This window comes from Choloepus didactylus, chromosome 1 (assembly GCF_015220235.1).
Source record: "Choloepus didactylus isolate mChoDid1 chromosome 1, mChoDid1.pri, whole genome shotgun sequence".
Lineage (NCBI taxonomy): Eukaryota > Metazoa > Chordata > Mammalia > Pilosa > Megalonychidae > Choloepus > Choloepus didactylus.
Window position 1 is genome coordinate 197,344,689 of NC_051307.1, and position 19,555 is coordinate 197,364,243.

Sequence of the window (19,555 nt, forward strand, 5' to 3'; positions counted from 1 at the left end):
GGACCGGGAAAAGGGGATTTCAGTGTTCTGGCAAGGAGATATGAAGTTAGTCCTAATACACTGCTGGGATAGTCCCCTGAAATTTGACCTAGCAATCACCTGAAGTAAGTAAGGAGGAGATCCCAGAACTGTCTTGGAGCAGAATATTGAGGAAAGCGCTAAAGGGTTCAAAGAAGTGAGCAAGTTAGGATGGGCTTATCGTGTGAACCTGGAGAATATGCCACTGCCTATGATCCCCAGGATGGCCCAGAGGGCACTGCCTTCAGGAAAGCAAAACGAGGCACAAGCAAGGGCTCTTGGCATCCTTGCAAAGGTCAGTAATAGCTGTCATCTGTAGAACTGCATTGACAGCATGGGATGCTACCATGCACCTGGGATCTCTGGTATTAGTGGGTGGATAGGATGCCAGAACATCAGGGACAGATGGCAGCACTTTGCAACCAGGGGCAAACTGAGTATAAATTCTATGATGGGCTGCAAGGCCAGAGTGCAGTGCAGGGATGTGTGGCAATGGCTAACAGTTCCTGATGCCCTGAAGGGTGAAACGGATGGAAACCATTCAGGGTTTTACTCAACTTGTAGAACTTAAGAAAAAAAAAAAGATTTGTGTGTGTGTGTGTGTGGGGGGGAGTTGAAGCTTAATAGCCTTATGTCAGTCACCATGATGGAAAGAAAATCTGTTCTTCACCCAGTTTCCACATTAAGCTATTTCACAGACCCAAAGTCCATTGATTGAACAGGAAGTTGGTTCCTTTCAATAAGAACCCTGCACCACCTTAAGTATACACAGCAAATACTTCCCCAATCTTTTCTCTGAGACCCATGGTCATTTATTTACCGGAGTAATTGAGCATTGGGGAAAAGTGATTTTAAAGGCTTAGCTATGAATTCTGATTTGATGCTGATACCTAAGGACCTGAACTATCATCAATCAAAGTCCTCTAGCTAAGGGAGTTTATAGAGGCCAGGTGATGATTGGAGTTCTAGTCCAAGTCTGGTTCACAGTGGGCTCACTGGGTCCTGGGATTATTTCTCTGTCCCTGAATGTATAGTTGGGATGGAAATGATACACTTGGGCTGGTATAATATGGTACAAATGGGTTAAAATAATAAGGATCACAATAGTAGGAAGATTCAAAGTTGGAAACTGCCTCACCTCCATGGCCAAGATAGCAAATCAGAAATAATATTGTATCCTGGGAGGAATTACGGAGATTAACACCAACATCAAAGACTTAAGGGATGCAGGGAAGATGAAGGGCCACCATAAACATGAAGTAGTTCCGGTTTCAGTTGCTGTACTGTATGAAGTATCTTGGCTTGGACAGGTTGACATAGCCTCTGGCACTTGTGGCTATAGATTAAGCAAATGTTTCCTTAATTCCCTTCAACAAAAAGGATGAAAAGCAGATCACTTTTATGTAAGAGGGATAGCAAAATATGTTCATTATCTTGCCTCTGGGCTATGTTAATCACCTGCTTTGTGTCACTGTGCAGTCTGCAGGACCATCTGGTTGATCTGTTTAGCTTAATAATCATGCTAATTGGACCTGGTGAGCAGGAAGTGCCAAGTTCTTTGGAAGGTCTAATAAAACACATGTTTGCAAGAAGGTGGGAAATAAACCCCATGAACATTCAGGAGACCACTGCATTGAGGTTTTTTAGATGTCCAGTGGTGTAGGACATTCTGAGACATCCCCTCTAAGGTAAAGAACATGTTGAATCTTGCATCCCTGGCACCACTAAGAAAGAAACACAGGTCTTGGTGGGCTACTTTGGATTTTGGAGGCAAAAAACGCTACACTTGAGAATATTGCTTCAACCCATTTATTGAATGACTCAAAGTTACCAGTTGTGAGTGGGAACTCAGAACAAGGTGGAACTCTGAGGCTGATCCAGACTGCTTTATAAGCATCCCTGCTGCTCAGGCTATATGACCCAGAAATTCCACTGGAGCTAGGGCTACCTGGGGTGGATAAGGGTGCTCTGTAGAGTCTCTGGCAAGTTCAATAGGAAAGTTCCAGCACAGGACCCTAGCATTCTGGAGCAAGGTCATACTGTAGAAGCAGCAGTAAGCTACTCATCCTCTGAGTCAGTTTGAAAAACAGCTCCTGGCTTGCAGTAGGCCCATTTAGATGCTGAGTACCTGACCCAGGGATCTCAAGTGACCAAGTTGTCATGAACTGGTAATTGTCAGACCCACCAAGTCATAAGGTTGGGCAGATGCAGCAGCATTCCATGGTGTGCCGGTTTGAATGTATTATGTCCCCCAGAAAAAGCCATATTCTTTGATGCGGACTTGTGGGGCAGACATAATAGTGGGGATTAAGTTGGAACGTTTGGATTAGGTTGTTTGCATGGAGATGTGCCCCACCCAACTGTAGATGATAACTGATGGGATATTTCCATGGAGGCGTGGCCCCACCCATTGAGGGTGGGCCTTGATCAGTGGAGCCATATAAATGAGCTGACTCAAAGAGAAGGAACTCAGTGCAGCTGTGAGTGACGTTTTGAAGAGGCGCAAGCTTGCTGGAGAGGAACGTCCTGGGAGAAAGACATTTTGAAACCAGAACTTTGGAGCAGACGCCAGCCACGTGCCTTCCCAGCCAACAGAGGTTTTCCGGACGCCGTTGGCCATCCTCCAGTGAAGGTACCCGAATACTGATGTGTTACCTTGGACACTTTATGGCCTTAAGACTGTAACTGTGTAGCCAAATAAACCCCCTTTTTATAAAAGCCAATCCATCTCTGGTGTTTTGCATTCCGCAGCATTTGCAAACTAGAACACATGGTATGGTGAAGTGACACATTCAGGATTCGGCCTGAGCAGGTCAGCGCAACAAGTAACATGAACAGGTTGCCCGGATTCTGCTATGACCTATCCTTGTTGGACAAATGCTCTTTACTCACACCTATGACTTCATGGGGGGAGCGATTTCCCTACAACCAGGTGCTGGAAGAGGAAAATCCTAGGTCTGATATGGGGATGAATCAATTCTATATATTGATTTGAACCCAAAAAGGGAGCACTGCCACATTACAGCTGCAATCAGAGGTGGCCGTACAGGACAATGGTGGAGGAACTGTGAGCAGTACGCTTGGAAGTTCACCTGGCACGAAGGGAAAGGGGACTTGAGGTAAGGATATACGTGGGTTTCTGAGTAGTAGGGAATTGCTTGGCTGGTTGAACAAAGGCCTAAAAGGAGTAAGATGGGATAATTGGAATCAAAATGCGCGGATGAACCTGTAGAAATGGGCCCCAAAGCTCTTTGGGAAGCATGTGGATGGCCCTCAGAGAACGTCCATCAGAGGAGGCACTCAACAATAAGGTTATGACTTCTGATCTGGGTAGGATGTAGCAGGCCACGGCAGACCACCATTCAAGCTGCAATGACCAAAAAAAGCTGCATATGTTTCAAAAATCATATTTCTAAAGATTTCAGAGAGTGATGGAGGCAAAGAGAATTGAATGGTCCAAAATTCCACAGAAGGGGGACACCTGAAGCGAGTAGTGGGTCACCAGCTGTTTTCTTCCCTGGGGGACATCTGCAGATTCCGGGCATGGGCTAAGAATCAGTCTTGGCGCACAGAGAGGGACTCTATGAAGGAAAGAGAAACCAAAACAACTTTTGGATAGGTTGGGCAGGGCTGATGTGACAATTTGAAAACTTCATAATCCCTAAACACAGAACTGGTTTTAGCATTTATTGAATTCCAAAGCTACGGTGGGAGGCCAGGGAGCTTTAATAATGTGGCGTGAAATCTCTCCACAGTCTCCTGGAGGGCGAATCATGTTTTCTGTTTCTCCTTACGTCAGCTATCATAGCTGAAGGGGTCAAGGAAGTGCAAAGCCAGGCAGAGCCCAATCTTATTCTTTCCAAATTTACAAATCAGATAATTTATTTCCTCTCCCCTGGAGTGGAAGGAATAAAAGGGTGGAAAAAGGCCAGGAGTGTCACACCAGTGAGCCCTCCCCTCTGCCACACCGGGGCAGTGGTGGCTGCTCAGGCCTGTCCTGTCCTCCTGCTTCCCACGACTCTGCGGGTTACCCGGCCATCTCACACACGTGGTCCCAGTGTGCTCCTTGAAATAATCCCTTTATGCAGGCAGGGTCAGGGTTGTCTCACCGTGTTACGGAAGAAGAGTGTAGGACTTGAATAACTTGCCCAAAAGGACAAAGGTACCAGGTGTCTGAGCCAGATTTAGAATTCAGGACTCTCAGTTGCCTTTCCACTGTGACACTGTTGACCTTTAAGGACAAACAGCGAGGAGTGTGGGCCCCATGAGAGCCAACCTCGGCTGTGTGGTGAGTCGTAGTGCCCCCAGGGCCCACCTGGCATGGGGCCTGACACACGCTTGTTGAATGAATGAGAGTACCAAGACAACAAGGTTTGAAAAGGAACAAATGACCTTCCTGGTGGCATCCAGGCCAAGGGACAGGCCACTTGTCTTTGGTTTTGACAAAGGGCCAAAACTGCCCCGGCGATATTTTTGGCCATGTGCACGCTGGACTCTCTTACCTTTGAAGTGGGTATGGAAATTTCTTTGCTGCACAGGCCAGGCCACATTTCTGTTGACACAGGGCCATTGGAGCTAAAAGGAAACATCTGTGCAGGGTGAGAGTAGGGAGTGGGGGGTGGTTCCATGTTGGGCCACAAATTTTTTGTTGTTTGGACTGACATGGGTGGGGTAGCCAGAGCTTGTTTTATATAACCAGATTTCCAACAGCTTTGGAGGGAAAAAAAAACAAACAACACTTAAAAACTGAAATGTGAAATCAGATCTCTCTTTCTCTGCTTTTTTTTTTTTGTGCCTCTGGGCTTTTCTTCCAAGAACATTCTTTGTGCAGGGAAACTGGTATAAAAAGATTGGACCCTGGGGTGGCCACTTGTGCATATTAACCCAGCATCACTCTCCTGGCCAAGCCCAGCCCCACTTGCTGCCCTGTGGATTGGCCTGGGTCTCATGGATGCTGACAGCACAAAGATGTCTTAAAGGCTAAGAGGCTGAAATTGATAGGACTCTGCTTTGCAGTTAACCACAATGGTGGCCCACGCGTGGCCAGGGAGAGCTGGTGGTTGACAAGGGGTTGGGCTTGGTGGAAAGGGGGTCTGGGTATTTGACGGCCATCAGCTCAATGCTGGCAACAAACGAGGCCTGGTTGCCACCCAGAGCCCGTGGGATCTGTGGCTTTATGCATTGAGCAAGTGTCCAGACAGACCTTGGGAGGCACAGGCCCCTGGACTGCTGGTAGGCCCTCAAGAACATGTTTTGTTCAGAGGGTTGCTCCACAATGAGGACAATAACAAGCAGAATTCTATCCAAAGGTGATTTTCTGGAAGGTTAAGAAAGCCTGAGGACCATATTGTAGAGGAACAGTTGGAAGAAAAAGGGGGTAAGGAACATGGAGAAGAGATAGTCAAAGAGGACCTGAAGGCCAGTTTCAAATATTTTGCTGGCCTCTTACATAGTTGCTCAGAGGCTGGCATCAGGGACCCCTGGGTGATGTTTCAGAGGCAGATGTGGCTCACCAGAGGGAGAACTTTTGAACAAGCTGAGCTGTGTAATGGTGGCAGCAGATGCTTTGCAGAGTAATGAGCTGTCCATCCCTGAAAGGGTTTAAGCAAACACATGGAGACCACCTGCAGTCAATGGAAAGGGACTTCTTACACTGAGGGATGGTTGCTAACCTCCTTTGCAAGTCTTGCTCTCAGAGGTCAAGAGACAACGAATGGGCCAGTTGCATATTTTGAGGCTCCCTGGAGCAATTAAAAAATGACAAAATGGCCAAACATGGTTACATAAAATTGTGATATATTTTAAATGTTTGTATTTAATCAGATAGGCGTTTTAACACAGAGATATGATTCAGGGCAGTGTACTATTCACAAGACAGGACTTATTTTTTTAAGAAAATTGTTCTGAGGGCACTACAGGTACTAGTGAAGGGTATAAGTTTAAAATTGCGTGATGAACTTGTCTTCTCTCAGAACTGTTAGTGAATCTCTCGGGCTATGTAGACTCTCCTACATGGCTAAACCTGAGGAGGCCCTAAGCCAAAAGACACTCCCCTTTTGTCCCCACTGTCATTGAACAGCACATGTGGACTCCCAGGTGCTGGCAGAGGCGCTCTGTGTGGTGCACACACTCTGCAGGTGTAAACAGAAGATGCGGCTCACAGAAAGAGAGTGGTGGGGCTGACGATGGTCAGATGCTAACATCTCCCTGGCACCTCTCGGGACCTCAGCCCATCCCTGACTCAGCAGCCAAAGTGTTCTCTCCGAAGCGTGGGTCTGAGCACAGCCCTTTCCTGCCTGGCTCTTCACTGGCTTCCCATTGCCTCCAGAGTCATATTTGAAATCTTTTAATATGGTTAGAAAGGCCCTTGGTGATCTGGCCCCATCTTCACCTCCAGCTTTAGTTTTTGCTCCCCCGTCCATATCTCCATCACTGCTCAGGAGCTAGAACACGTCACACTTGCTGTCTCTCCAAGACTCTGCTGGAGCACTTGTCTCTCAACTGGCCCACTCCTCCGTGTCCCTTCCCGGGCTTCCCTCCATTCCTGCCCCACCCTGGCTGCACAGATGCCGTGAGTCCCCGCGGCGGTCCCCATTATCAGCACGGGGCCTTCACGATGAACCCCAGGCCTAGCACAGGTTCGGGCACACTGTTGAAAGAATGAAGGCCTGATCAGGCTCTGACAGTTCTGGGTGTGTCCCCCTCCCCGCACTCTGGGGCTGTGTCTTGACACCCTGCTCTGGCTTCTCTGGCTCCCATGTGGCAAGCTCCAGAGCAGCCCACCCAGTGGGCCTCCATTCTCTGAAACGCCTCGTGGACTCCACAGCAGAGCTTTTCTGGGATCTACCTCCCTCAACAATCAGGCTCATCCTGTTAAAGTCAGGGCCTCTAGCTGCCTCATAAGTCCTCATCAGACTTTCAATGTATTCACTTATTTACTTATATCTGTGTGTATTCATGGTTTCCTATTTCATTCTATGACTCTCACTATTTTGATGCTCAAACGGCCCCTGATTTGGCTAGTGGTTGAGTTGTCAAGCTGGCTTCTGGTATCCTGCTGAGATGTTCCCATCACTCTTTGAGTACTTCCTTGCTTTCTAGCAAAATGGCATGTACGAGGATCATTTTCTACATTCCCTGCCCCAGCCCTGGAGTCTGCCATTCCTCCAAGGTGCTCTGGCTCCTCTGAATGGAAAGCTGTAGGTAGAAGCCAGCGCCTGGGTGCCGGGAGTGCTCAAGGCTTTGGAGGGGGTACTGCTCCAAGGCCCTCCTGGGATGGGGCTGGGGGAGAGATGCACACATTCACATCTGAATTTATATATTTCTACATTGAGGTCCACAAGTGCACACTGGTAATTCCGATTTTAACCCAACACCATAGTATGCACTTTAGTTTCCTCTCTCTCCATATTTGTAACTCCCTTCTCCAACAATGAGAAACCTGGCTCCACTTCTTCAATGCAGTCACTTATTTGATCCCGGAGGTAACCAATCTCCCAACTCCCATCTCTCCTGTGGATCAACTCCTCTGCCCCCCTGGACTCCAACACGCCAGGCAGAGCCTTCCCACCCCGTGGATGACCCCTACAATCAGCTCCAGGTGGCTCCTCCAGGGATGCCCTCCTCCCCATCTCCAGGGACCACCCCCCATGTCCAGGGACACCCCCCTCCCCATGTCCAGGGATGCCCTCCTCCCCATCTCCAGGGATGCCTTCCACCCCACTGGGCTGTGAGACCCGCTCTGGGGCACCATGGCTCCCCCTCCACCACCGTGGTCTCCTCCTTCACTTTGCCCCACCTCGTGGCTTTGGGATAGGATTGTTGAGAAAGAGAAGGGCTCCCTCATATTTCTTAACCATAAGATGCATCAAGTACATAAAGAGACAGAACCACAAAATGATCATAAGAAACATTCTAAAATAGTCACATCACTCGGAAAAGGAGACTCCCAGCATCACTGTTCTGGAGTCAACCAGCATGGGATCAAATACTGGTGCTGCCCTTGCCAGCTGGGTAGCGTGGGCAAGTCCTTTCACCTCCCTGAGCCTCAGTTTCCTCAGCTGTAGAGTGAGGAAATGACAGCACTCGCCTCAGGCCACTGGTGTGAGGTCTCCATGAGCAGATGCCTGGGAAGGACACGGTTCCCCCTATGCCTACCCCGGGCAACTGTTCAGCAAATGTGAGCTGCGACAACTCTTGTGTCTTTCTCAGAATTCCAGAAAATGATGACTGCTTTTAGAAGACAGGGCCAGGATGCTGGCTGGGTGGGGACCCAGGGTGGGCGTTCCCTGGGCCCTGAGGCTCTGGGGCTCCCAGGCCTTCCTCCTTTTGCTGGCTTTTTTTTTTTTTTTCTTTTCAGCACTTTGGCAGCCAAGTCTGGGAGGGTTTCCTGGAGAGAGGCCTTTGTGGCCCCTGTCTTAAGACGTGCAGCCAAGCCACGGCTGCCACTGCTCTCTGACCAGGCCCACTGCAGGCAGCAGCAGCCCCAGCGGGTGCAGCAGCATGGAGCTTTGGGGGACCTACCTGTTCCTCTGCCTCTTCTCCCTCCTGACCCAGCTCACCGCTGAGACACCAGCCCCCAAGGTCAAGAAGGCAGCAAATGCCAAGAAAGGTAAGGAGACATGCTGCAACAAGGATGAACCTCGAGAGCATTACGCTGAGTGAAATAAGCCAGACACCAAAAAATATATATAGTATGATTCCATTTGTGTGAAATATCTAGAACAAGCAGATTCATAGAGGCAGAAAGGAGATTCGGGGTTACCAGGGCCAGGGGGAGGGAGGAGTGGAGAGTTGTTGCTTCACCGGCACAGAGTTTCTGTTTGGGGTGACAAAAAAGTCTTGGTAATGGATGGTGGTGATGTGACACAACAATGCGAATGCAATTGATACCACTGAAGTGTACACTTAAAAATGGTTAAAATAGGAGAAATTTTATATTATATATATGTTACTATATTTTAGAAAAAGTTCTACTGATAGCAAAACTTTGAACATTTCTTGGTTAACAGATTAAAAAGTTAAATGCTGAGATTATAAAGAAACTGAAACTTTGGCTCAGCAGTCTGAGGTGCTGATTCTCATCAGGGAGTGCCTGCCAGGTTGCACTTTGTAATCTCTGAACTCCATTTCTCTCAGATGTAAAATGGGGACAGTGATATTTGTTCAAAGGCTTATGGTGAGGATTAAATGATACAAAATATGTGAAAGTGCCTAGCCCAGTTCCTGGCACATAGGAGATGCTTAATGCATGGAAAAAAAATAATGAAACAAGTAAATTCTGAATTCCGTAGTGTATCGGAGTCTTGAGGAGATAAAAATGTTTAAAGCCAAACTAATAAGCTGAAAGCAGCCTTGCTCTGCCTCTGTCGCCTCTGGGGCCTGGGGTGTCCCGGGGTTGCCTTGGCTGCCACGTGCGCTGCCCCGCCTGCAGGAGGTCACGCGGGGCTCTGTTGAGACAACATCAGCGGGTCGCCATGGCAATGGGCCGCTGCCTGGACTCAGAGGGGCCCAGGCAGGCAGAGAGTCTGAGGGGAGCAGGATGGGGACTTATGCAGAGGAGCAGGCTGCCAGGGCCAAGAGAGCACAGGAAGGGAAAGACAAGGGGGTGCAGGGCCCTTCTCTGAGCCTCCTCTGTAAATGGGACAATTGCCCCTTGGCCGGGGACCAGTGAAGCACATAAAGGTATAACAGGAAGATGGAGCCCCACAAGGCTGTGACAAAAGATGAGGACAATCTGGATGCTGATGCAAAATGATCCCTAGGATTTGGCTTGTAAAGTGAACAAAGAAAAGTAAAAAATGGAATGGATACCGTGCTGACATTTGTTTTGAGAGAGAGATTTATAAAGAAATACACATTTACTTGTATATGCATAGAATTTTTCTGGAAGGGTGCATAAGGAGTTGGTAGCAGTGATTGTCTCTGGGAAGAAAAACAAGGGGTTGGGGCAGTCTTGATTGTGAGGGAGACTAACTTTTTGAGCCATCTGAGGTTTTTTTTAATGGCATGCATATATTACTTTCTACAAAATGTTCATTAAAAAAGAGAAGACTTAACATTACACATGGTTGAATCCACAAGCATTAGCCAAATTTGCCACCAAGGGACTTTGTTTATAAAGGACACAGCTCCAAAGGCAAAGAATATAATTTATGAATGTGGAAAATGACTGCGTTTCTCAAGTTTATTAAAGATGTTCTTTAATCATGTAAAAAACAGAAACGGTCAGACCAGATGATGCTGTGGTCACTCCAGCTCTCACACTTGACCCCTGGCCCTAAGTGGTCTCCATGGGGTGCCCCCGCCATGTCCAGGACTCCAGAGGCCTGTGGAATAGCCGGCAGAGCAACCGGGGGGCTTCCTGCCCAGCCCCTGCCCCTGGCTGAAACCCACCCCAGTGTTCTGACTCAGCTTGGTTTTTCTTTCTTCCACCTATACTGAGTTACACAACAAACACTCACAGAGCTCTTTCTCCATGTAGGGGCTGATATTCTATGCTGCACACGTCGGCCATGAAACACCAACCCTTTTCTTAAGATGCAAATAGTCTACTGTGGTGCTTCTCACTCAGGCATCAGCATCGACTGGGGATATTTTAAAATGCAGGTGCCTGGGCTCCAGCCCTGGAATTGCCAGCTCAGGGGCTCTGCCTTTTTCACAAATCACAGGAACAATTTAGATGTAGAGACCGATGTACAAAAGGGGAGGTGGGGGCTGGCCATGCCCAAGGAGAACCCTCGGGGCCTGAGTTGAGCGTTGGGGAACGAGTTGGTGAGACTTGTGGCGGGAGGAAAGGAGAGCATGTGCCAGGCCCCTGCCGTTGCCCCGGCCCCCAGGGTGGGGTGAGCAGGGGGAGAGCCCCGGGTGCTTCCGAAGCATCTCTTGTGGTGCCGGGGGTGGCCCAAGCCACTGGATGGGGGTGGGCAACTGGAATGAGGCACGCGGGGAGGTTTGGAGGTGGGGTTGCTCGAGGGCCCATGTGGCCGCCCCTGACAGAAGAGCTCAGGTGGGCAGGGTGGTCATTTGGGGGGGGTCACGGTTCCTTAGAATGGGGACCTGGAGGGACCTGGAGGGGATCCTTTCCAATAACATGCTTCAGGAATCCGAGGCTTGGGGACAGAGAGGGCAGTGTAAGGGCCTCTTGACTCCTAGCCCAGGGCTGTAGAGAAATGCCCTCTCCTGGGTCCCCTCTCTCCTCCTTTCCTTAGGCAGAGCACAGTGGCTGTTAGTATCTTGCTCCTGGGCCAGCCCCCAGGGGACTCTCTGGCACAAATTACAAAAGGTACCTCTTCTGAGCTGACAAATCATAGCAAGACTTGGGGAGAAAGCATGGGCTAAACGTGGGTCCCTGTCTGCCCCCTCATCTGGGTGCCCTTGCACAGTGCTCAACTTGTACAACCTCACATGGCAACCTGTGCTGGTGCACGCAGCTGGGTCCTGAAGCTGTGATGCCGCTGAGGCAGAGCCCCGCTGAGAGGCACGCATAGCCCTGCAAAGCCAGTTTGCCAGCCCAAGCCCTCCCCTTTTTGCCTTGCTCATCTGGAGGTTGTTTTCTCATACTTGATAAGTTACATCACCAATTTCTATCCCATTGCTGTGAATAAGTACGTTTCTTGCCCCCGCTGTTTCCCGCGGTTTCTTTGCAAAGTCATCTCAGGGCTAAGTAAAGGCTGTGATCTTGCCCCCATGAATGTGGGCTTTACATGGGCATGGGCCAGGCAAGCATTTCCCCACCCTCTACCCCCTAGTTGAGTGCAGCCTTTTCTGACACCTCTGGGGTTTTGAAAGACTGGGCTCCACCCACACAGCTGTCAACATTCACACAGAAATGTTTCCCCACCTGCCCTTGTCTTGTACACCACATGGGCTTCTGATAAGGGCCCTGTGCTCAGTGGATGGCTAAGGCTGGGAGCCTGTGTGTGCTCTCCTGGAGCAGGTGGGAGCGGGGCTTTGGAGCCATGTGGCCCTGGGCTCCAGGCCAGCCCTGTCAGCGCCTGCTCCGTGATCTTAGGTGAGTTGCCCGAGTCCAGACTCAGCTTCCTCGTCTGTGCAATGGTGGCAGTGTAGACCAATTCCCCGTGCCAGAGGCTGATGGTGTGCACAATGAGGAGGTAGGTGGAAAGGTGCAGCCCAGGGCCCAGCCTGCAGGGGATGCTCCATGGAAACAAGAAGCCGGGACCCCAACTCGCTCCCATTATGGGAACTGAGACTGGCAGGCACTCAGCACCAGGCACTTAGTCCTCACCAGAGTCCTCTGAGGCGGGGCCCGATTAGCCCATTTTTCAGATGAGAAAACTGAATTCAGAGAGGTTGAGCTCCTTGCTCCTGGTCACCCACGCCTGGGCTGACCTGTTCTGCTGCTCGGCCCCAGCTGGAGCCCCTGCCCTGCCACTCAGGGTCTTGCTCCTCCAGCCTGGGGAGGGGGACCTGTGGGGTCTCAGAACCCCTGCGCTGCTGCCTGTGCTCTGCTCTCCTCTGAAGTGGGGCGAAGGCTCTGCCTGCACCTCCCAGCCCAGCACCTGCTAAATCCCCCATCTGATCCCCAGCAACAACCCCAAATACATGTGGAACAGGCCTCATTGTAGCAGGAGCAAGTGAAGGCAAAAGGAAAATGAGAATGATTAGTGAGACTACCACCGGCAGGGACAGAGAGAATGGCCGAGATTTCAAGGGGAGTCCTTTCCCCTTGCCCTTTTGTGCGTTCTCCCACTCAGTGCCCGCCCCGCCCCAATCCCGACTGTCTTCCTCATCTGTTGGTGATTGTCTCCATTTCCCTCGACTTCATTCTAGATGTGGTGAGCCCAAAGATGTTTGAGGAGCTCAAAACCCAGCTGGACAGCCTGGCCCAGGAGGTGGCCCTGCTGAAGGAGCAACAGGCCCTGCAGACGGGTGAGTGCTTCCCGAGGGCACAGATGGCACCTGTCTGGGCAGGCGTGATCAGGTAGAGGGGCTCAGGTGGGCAACCAGCTGGTACCAGGGCCCAGGCCTCGTTAGGCCAGCCCTGTAGATGGAGCACCAGGTTCAGGGAGTCCTCTCCCCAGCCTACTTCCCGTCAGGGAGACCCTCTGATGTGTCTGCAAACCTTAAGCAGATGTGCATGGTCAGGTCTCTGGCCATAGGTGGGTGGTGTGGAAGTGGAATGTCCCAACAGGACAAAAGACTCTCCAACACGAATCTGCTACAGCCCACTAGAAGTGTGAGGCCCTGGGGTGCTCCATGGAGCAGGCGTAACGGGCCACCCTAATGAAGCTTCTAGGGGAGACCTTCCACTCCAGCAGCTGCTGCAACCCCAGGGAGGCATGTTAGCTTTACATCCTGTGTGGCAGCAACTTTCCTGATGCTATTTCTTTTGGTCTTCATAATTAAACTGGGCTGGATTTATCATCCCCATTTTAAAGATGAGGAAATCGAGGCATAGAGAAGTCCTGTACCTTACCCACATGGTTAGTAGCAGAGCAGGATTTGAACAGACAGCCTGCCCGGTGCTGTGCTGGGTGTCGGGAGAGCTGGGCTTCCTTCTCCCTGGTTCTGTATCAACCAACTGAGCAAGGCTGGACAAAATCCCGCAGCTGTGGACCCTGGGTCACAGAAGGTCGTGACCAGCTGCCCCCAGCGCTGCCTGGCCAGCCCACCCGGCAACTTATTCTCCCACCCACTATGTTCCTTTTGTATTGGTCTCCATTCTCTGTACACCTCAAACTCACCTAACCCCATACGCCCTTGCCCTCCAGCTCGTGGAGAACACGGAATAACCATAGGTTTAACACTTCCACGTGGTGTGCCAGTGCCTGCATTGTTCTAAGCACTTCCTATTGGCAGCAGACCTGTGCAGAGGGCCCGTCACCATATCACACCCCATTTTCCACCCAGAGCCTAAGTACATTACCCTTTGCTGGGCTGCCTCTTAACCCATCAGCCTGGAATCCTCTCAGCTAGTCCTTAAAAAATCTGCAATCCCTGCATCCCAAGCCACCCTCTCACGGCCCCTCCTCCAAACCCAAGGTGCCCAAGGACCCTCTCCCAGGCTCTCCCTTTCCCTTCCTAGGGGACCCTTGCTCAGCCCAAGAGCCTCTCAGTAGGAGATTTTCCACTCAGGTCCTTTCTTTCAGCATTCAGATACCCAAGCCTCCTCCCTTGTCAAAGGAAAAACCTTTCTGGAGCACTCATCCCCTCCTAAGGTGGCCCTCACAAGCCACCTTCTGGAAAGAGCTGTGTATACTCACAGTTGCCATTTCCTCCCCTCCCACTCAACCCCCAGGATACTTCAGGCTGGCGTCTACCCTCTTCCATCCACCCAAAGTTTTGATTAGCTGCCCACCCCTCTGTGACCTCCGTGCCACCAACTCCCATGACTTGCCTCTCGGCAGCACCTCCTGCTGATGGCCACTTCTCCCTTCTTGGAACATTCCTTCCCAGGCCTCCAGGATCCTGGATGCTTCTGTTCGTTTTCCCATTGCCTGGCGTCCTCTCTCCGTTTTCTTGCAAGTTCATCTTTCTCCACCTGGCCATGAAGTTTTGAAGTAACCTGAGGCTTTGTCCTAGGACCTTTTCTCCTTCTATTCTAAGCTGGTCTTCCCAGATCTTCTTTCCATGCCTGGCTTCCATCATTCTCTACAGACACCCATGACCCCAAGTTTGTATCTCTGCAGAGCTGCAGAATGCCTGCTCCCCCTTTCCTCCTAGGTATCACAGAAGCTCCTCAAATTCAGCCTGTTCAAGATCAAACTCATGATCTTCCTTCTCAAACTGGGCCTCTTCCAGCATCTGCATCCATCGCATTATGAAAGTCGAAAAACCCGAGTCAGCCTTGCAGGGTCAGGACTAGGAACTCACTCTCAGGTGCCAACCCCGCACTTGCTTAACCTGGAGGGCGAGTGTCTCTTGACATTTCATGCTCTAGGCACCTCACTTGCCTCACCCTAGTCCCAGCCCTGCAGCCTTGACCCCTCTTCCTTCATCTTCCAAATCCAAGTACTACCAAGCCTACCTGGGTTTACTCCCTAAGTTTTCTCAAATCCATCTATTGCTCTCCATTTCTACCACAGCCATCCTAATTGACAATTCTCTTTCTGTGGACTGTTAAAAAGACCTCCTAATTGACATTCCTGGATCTACTTTTTTAGACAAAATCATCTTTAAAAATGCAAATTGGATCATGCCACGCCCCCATCTAACTCTCTCAGTGGCTTCCCTTCACCTTTAGGATAAAGGTGGACAAGCCCTGCATGGTCTGGCCTGTTCTGGCCCTCTCCACTTTGCTCACTGAGCTCCAGCAACACTGGCCATCCTTCTGTCCTCTAAAGTGCCACATTGTGTCCCTCCCACCACAGGCCCTTTGCACATGTTGTTTTGTCAGCCTGAATCACTCCCCCAGGACCCACCTAATAAATGCTCCTAGCATCACCTTCTTGGGGTAGGGGATGAGAGAGTCTCTATCCCCTGTCTGAATCCCCTGCCTAGTTATATGTCCTTATAGAACCATGTTCTTTCCTTCATCATATTTATCCCAGTTTTAAATTATAAACTCACTTGCTGATTTATGACTGCCTTCCCCACTAGACTGTGTGCTCCATAAACACCGGGGCCATGTCTGCTTTTGCTAGTCATTTTCTCTCCCACCACCCTGCCTGCCACAGTGCCTGCCACATATCAACGCTCAGCAAATTTTTTTTAAAAGGAGGAAGAAAGGAAGGGAGGAAGGGAGAGGCAGAGAGAGGATGACTCTGGACAACTTGCTAAACATGGCAGGTATGGGGGTGGGGGGAGGACTCTAGAAAGGAAGGGTATACCAGGGATGTTCTTGGCTTCAAGTAATAGAGAACATAAAAATGGCTAAACAAAACATGGGTTTGGAAGTAGGTAGCTGTGAGCTTTTGTTCAGTAGTGTCAACTCATGGTCCCAAGATGGCTTTCCCAGCTGCAGGAATTATGACTGCATTCAAGGCAAGAAGGAAGAAGGTGGCCCACTCATCAGGAAAGCAAAAGTCTTCCACTTACGTCCTATTGACCAGAACTCTATAATATGGTTGCCTGTAGCTTCAAGAGGGTCTGGTAATGCAAGGATGTAGCAGAAAAGGGAGATTGGGAAGGGATGTTGGTTGGGTCAGCCAACAGTGTCTGCCACAGAGAGAATATTTAGAATGAGCACAATGCTACTCTGGGCCTCAGTTTCCTCATCTGTAAAGTGGAAGGGCATGGGGGTAGACTTGCAGGGCAAGCTCTAAGTTCCCTCTCATATCTAAGCTATATGTATGTGCAGAGTTAATGTAACCCAGATGCCACTCACAACCTTGAGGTAGGGCGAAGGCTTTCCTGCCCAAATGGGGCATGTGGAGGTCCAAAGTAACTCCTTCCATGTCTGTTGATTCCTGGAGTTTCATGGTCTCCTTGGGGACTGTTTTCCTTTCATCATCCACTCCAACCCACTTATCACCTTGTCAATAAACCCACCTGAAGCATTACTGAGCTATGTTGACCTAATCAAAGAGATGAGTGAATCAGGATTAGGGGAGGGTTGGGTTGTTCTGCTCCATGCACAGCCTCCCTCCACCTACCCCCCACCTCCCAGTCAGCAAATGTATGAAGAACCCGCCCTGAACTTCTCTGCCAGGCACGAGGGAGGCAGGGGTGACTTAGCCAGCGCCCTGCTCTCTGGGGGCCTCATAGATACATGGAATTGATATATTCACTTGAGCCTTTGAAGGATGTGCAGGAATTACAGAAGATAAAGAGGAATTCTGAGCAGAGGGCATGGCAGGAGTGAAGGTATGGAGGTGGACAGGCACGAATCAACACAATTGTGAATATAGTGCAGCAACAAAAATGTTAGTAACAATAACAATGATAAGTAAATTCATTGAGGACTATGGATTATTGGGGGAGTGTTGCAGCTGGGGTTCCTGGGAAGTGAGCTAAAATGAAGTTTAGTTGGCAGGAGGTTTATTAGGGAGTATCCTTGGGATCAGGACCCACGGAAGGGAAAGGAAGGGAAGGGAAAGAAGGAAGCAGGCAGAGGGAGAAGCCGCGCTGCACTGTAATCTTGATGAAAACCTCAGCCGACTGAGGATGGGGTGACCCTTCAGAACCGTCCAGAGTAGGGGCAAGAGGGCTGGTGGGCCAGGCTCTGGAAGCAGGCTCCCTGGGAAGGGGGCGTGGCCTCGGGCCAGGAGGCTCTCTCTGCTGAGGCCATCCCTGAAAGGAGCTGACTGCTAAGGGCATCTTCCTCTTCCTTTGGAGCTCCCAACAGCTAGGGTAGAAAGTCCTTCATCCTCAAAAGGGGACTAGGCAGTGTGTCACAGAGTCCGGGGAAGGAAAGATAGGCAATGTGGGGGCCATGAAGACAGCTTGGATAAGCCACAGTGCAGCATGAGGCAGGGCCTGCTGACTTTGAGCAGAGCCTGCGGGCAAGCATGCCCCTGTAATGCTTCGAGTTTCAAGTTCCAGGGTGTCAGATGCCCACAGGGGCAGGGAGATGTTGCTCCTTCAGTATTTGTTGAGTGAATGCATGAGAAGATAGATGGGAAGGTTGACATTTCCAGGGTCAACAGTAAGAGGACAAATGGAGGCACACACCCTTATAAATATTTGTTATAAATCAGGCTTAAAAACATGTTCTAGCACCCCTTCCCCCCCTAAATTGACCAAATAAACCTTCATCACAACCTGTGAGGCCAGGTACAAATTTAGAATTCTTGGACTCCTCAGAGTTCCATGCCTGAAGAGCTGGTCCTACAGCCTGTCCCCATCTCTTCCCATCTCCCCCTCTGTCTGAGGGGCCTTGCAGTCTAAGCTCCATCCTCCCACCCTCCACCATAACCAGTGCTCTGGAGAAGCCCTGGAAGCCTGCTTGGGTCTCTTGGGTGGGGAATCTGGGTCTTGTGGACTGCTTGTCCTTAGGGAGGGTTGTGGCCAGAGGAAGGTTGGAGCAGGTGGCTCCAGCTGGACTCCCTGGGAAGCTGACTCAGGGATGGAATCATTAGGACTTTTATGAGGGGAAGCCCTTGGGTCCACACCTATGGAAGGAGGGGAAGGAAGCAGGAGTTGGCACAGGGTTGTAGTAGCTTCAGTATAGGCCCGACCCCTTGGGGAGCTCTTTGGAGTTAGAAGTCCCCTTCAGAATTATCCAGCCTTGGGCAGAGATGACCCGATGGGGCCGCACTGGGAAGGAGTATGACTTTGGTCTAGGCAGCTCCTTAGTGGACAGGCCTGATCTCACTCCCAGCAGCTGGGGCACCAAGACCTTCACCAAGCCCACCACAGCAGGGTCCTCAAAGTGAGCACATGGTCAGGACCTCTATGGCCTGGGTTAGGGGCTCTCCTGGACTCCTGGGATGAACAGGGTGGGGTGGAGGATGGTGGGTCCGGTTGAGGAAGTTGGTTCTTTGGCTGGTGAACCCCAAGGGACCTTTGCCAACAGCCCTTTCTTCTCCCTCCCTCTCAGTCTGCCTAAAGGGCATCAAGGTACACATGAAGTGCTTTCTGGCCTTCACCCAGCTTAAGACCTTCCACGAGGCGAGCGAGGATTGCATCTCGCGCGGGGGCACCCTGGGCACCCCGCAGACGGGCAACGAGAACGACGCCCTCTACGAGTACCTGCGCCAGAGCGTGGGCGACGAGGCCGAGATCTGGCTGGGGCTCAACGACATGGCGGTGGAGGGCTCCTGGGTGGACATGACCGGCGGCGGCATCGCCTACAAGAACTGGGAGACGGAAATCACCGCGCAGCCCGACGGCGGCAAGGCGGAGAACTGCGCCGCCCTGTCCGGCGCGGCCGCCGGCAAGTGGTTCGACAAGCGCTGCCGCGACAAGCTGCCCTACATCTGCCAGTTCGGGATCGTGTAGCCGGGGCCGGGGACCGTGGGGAGGGAGGGGTATGGGGGTGCGGTGGGGGTGCCAAGGAAGGGCGGGGAGGGGCCTCCCGGCCCCGGACCCCGCTCAGCGCCCGGCGCCCCTCCGAGCGCCCGGAGCCTCCTTTAGCAAAATAAAGTTGCTGTCGCTTCCGGAGAATCGCTGCGGTCTGTGCTGGGTCCGCCGGGGCGGGGAGATTTCCAGGCGCCTGGTCCGAAAGCCCTGGGAGGGGACGGGTTGAAGGAGGCAAGGCTGGGCACGCGCCTTTCACACCGCCAGTGGATTTTCGACATGAAGAGGGGCTGAAGAGAGGGAGGAGGAAAAGAGTAAGTGGGAGAAGAGAGAACTCTGATCTTTTAAAAATTTTTAAATTTAATTGTATTTTCACGAAATTTCGTAACATTTTTCCATATTTCCTTTCTCCTTTTATTTTTTTTCTGAACCACTTGAAAGTAAATTGCAGACATGATGCCCCTGTGCCCTAATATGTCAGTGTGCATTTCTAGATAACAAGGACATTTTCTTCCATAAGCACAGCACGCTTAGCAAAATCGGAAAATTAGCAGTGTACAACTAAACTACATAAACCTTATTCACGTTTCAGGCTTCTTTTCCTAGAATCCACTTCCGTCTGTTGGGATCCAGCATCATTCCCCCAACTCCAGGGAGGAGGCTCCCCATCCTGCCC

At 50.8% G+C, this 19,555-nt stretch overlaps 1 protein-coding gene across 1 annotated transcript; it reads left to right on the forward strand.

The window, feature by feature from the left end:
• Nucleotides 1-8,410: 8,410 nt before the first annotated feature.
• On the forward strand, nucleotides 8,411-18,878 carry CLEC3B (C-type lectin domain family 3 member B). Its single transcript, XM_037828869.1, has 3 exons — nucleotides 8,411-8,629; nucleotides 12,811-12,909; nucleotides 18,461-18,878. The coding sequence occupies exons 1-3, from the start codon at nucleotides 8,521-8,523 to the stop codon at nucleotides 18,859-18,861; spliced, it is 609 nt and encodes a 202-aa protein (XP_037684797.1). The 5' UTR covers nucleotides 8,411-8,520; the 3' UTR covers nucleotides 18,862-18,878.
• Nucleotides 18,879-19,555: the final 677 nt, after the last annotated feature.

What these genes read in the sequence shown, in the direction of transcription:
- CLEC3B (XM_037828869.1), top strand. Translation starts at nt 8,521, where the DNA reads ATGGAGCTTTGGGGGACCTACCTGTTCCTCTGCCTCTTCTCCCTCCTG. An exon ending in GGCAGCAAATGCCAAGAAAG is followed by an intron (nt 8,630 to 12,810) that starts GTAAGGAGACAT and finishes ACTTCATTCTAG; the next exon opens with ATGTGGTGAGCCCAAAGATG. An exon ending in GCAACAGGCCCTGCAGACGG is followed by an intron (nt 12,910 to 18,460) that starts GTGAGTGCTTCC and finishes CCTCCCTCTCAG; the next exon opens with TCTGCCTAAAGGGCATCAAG.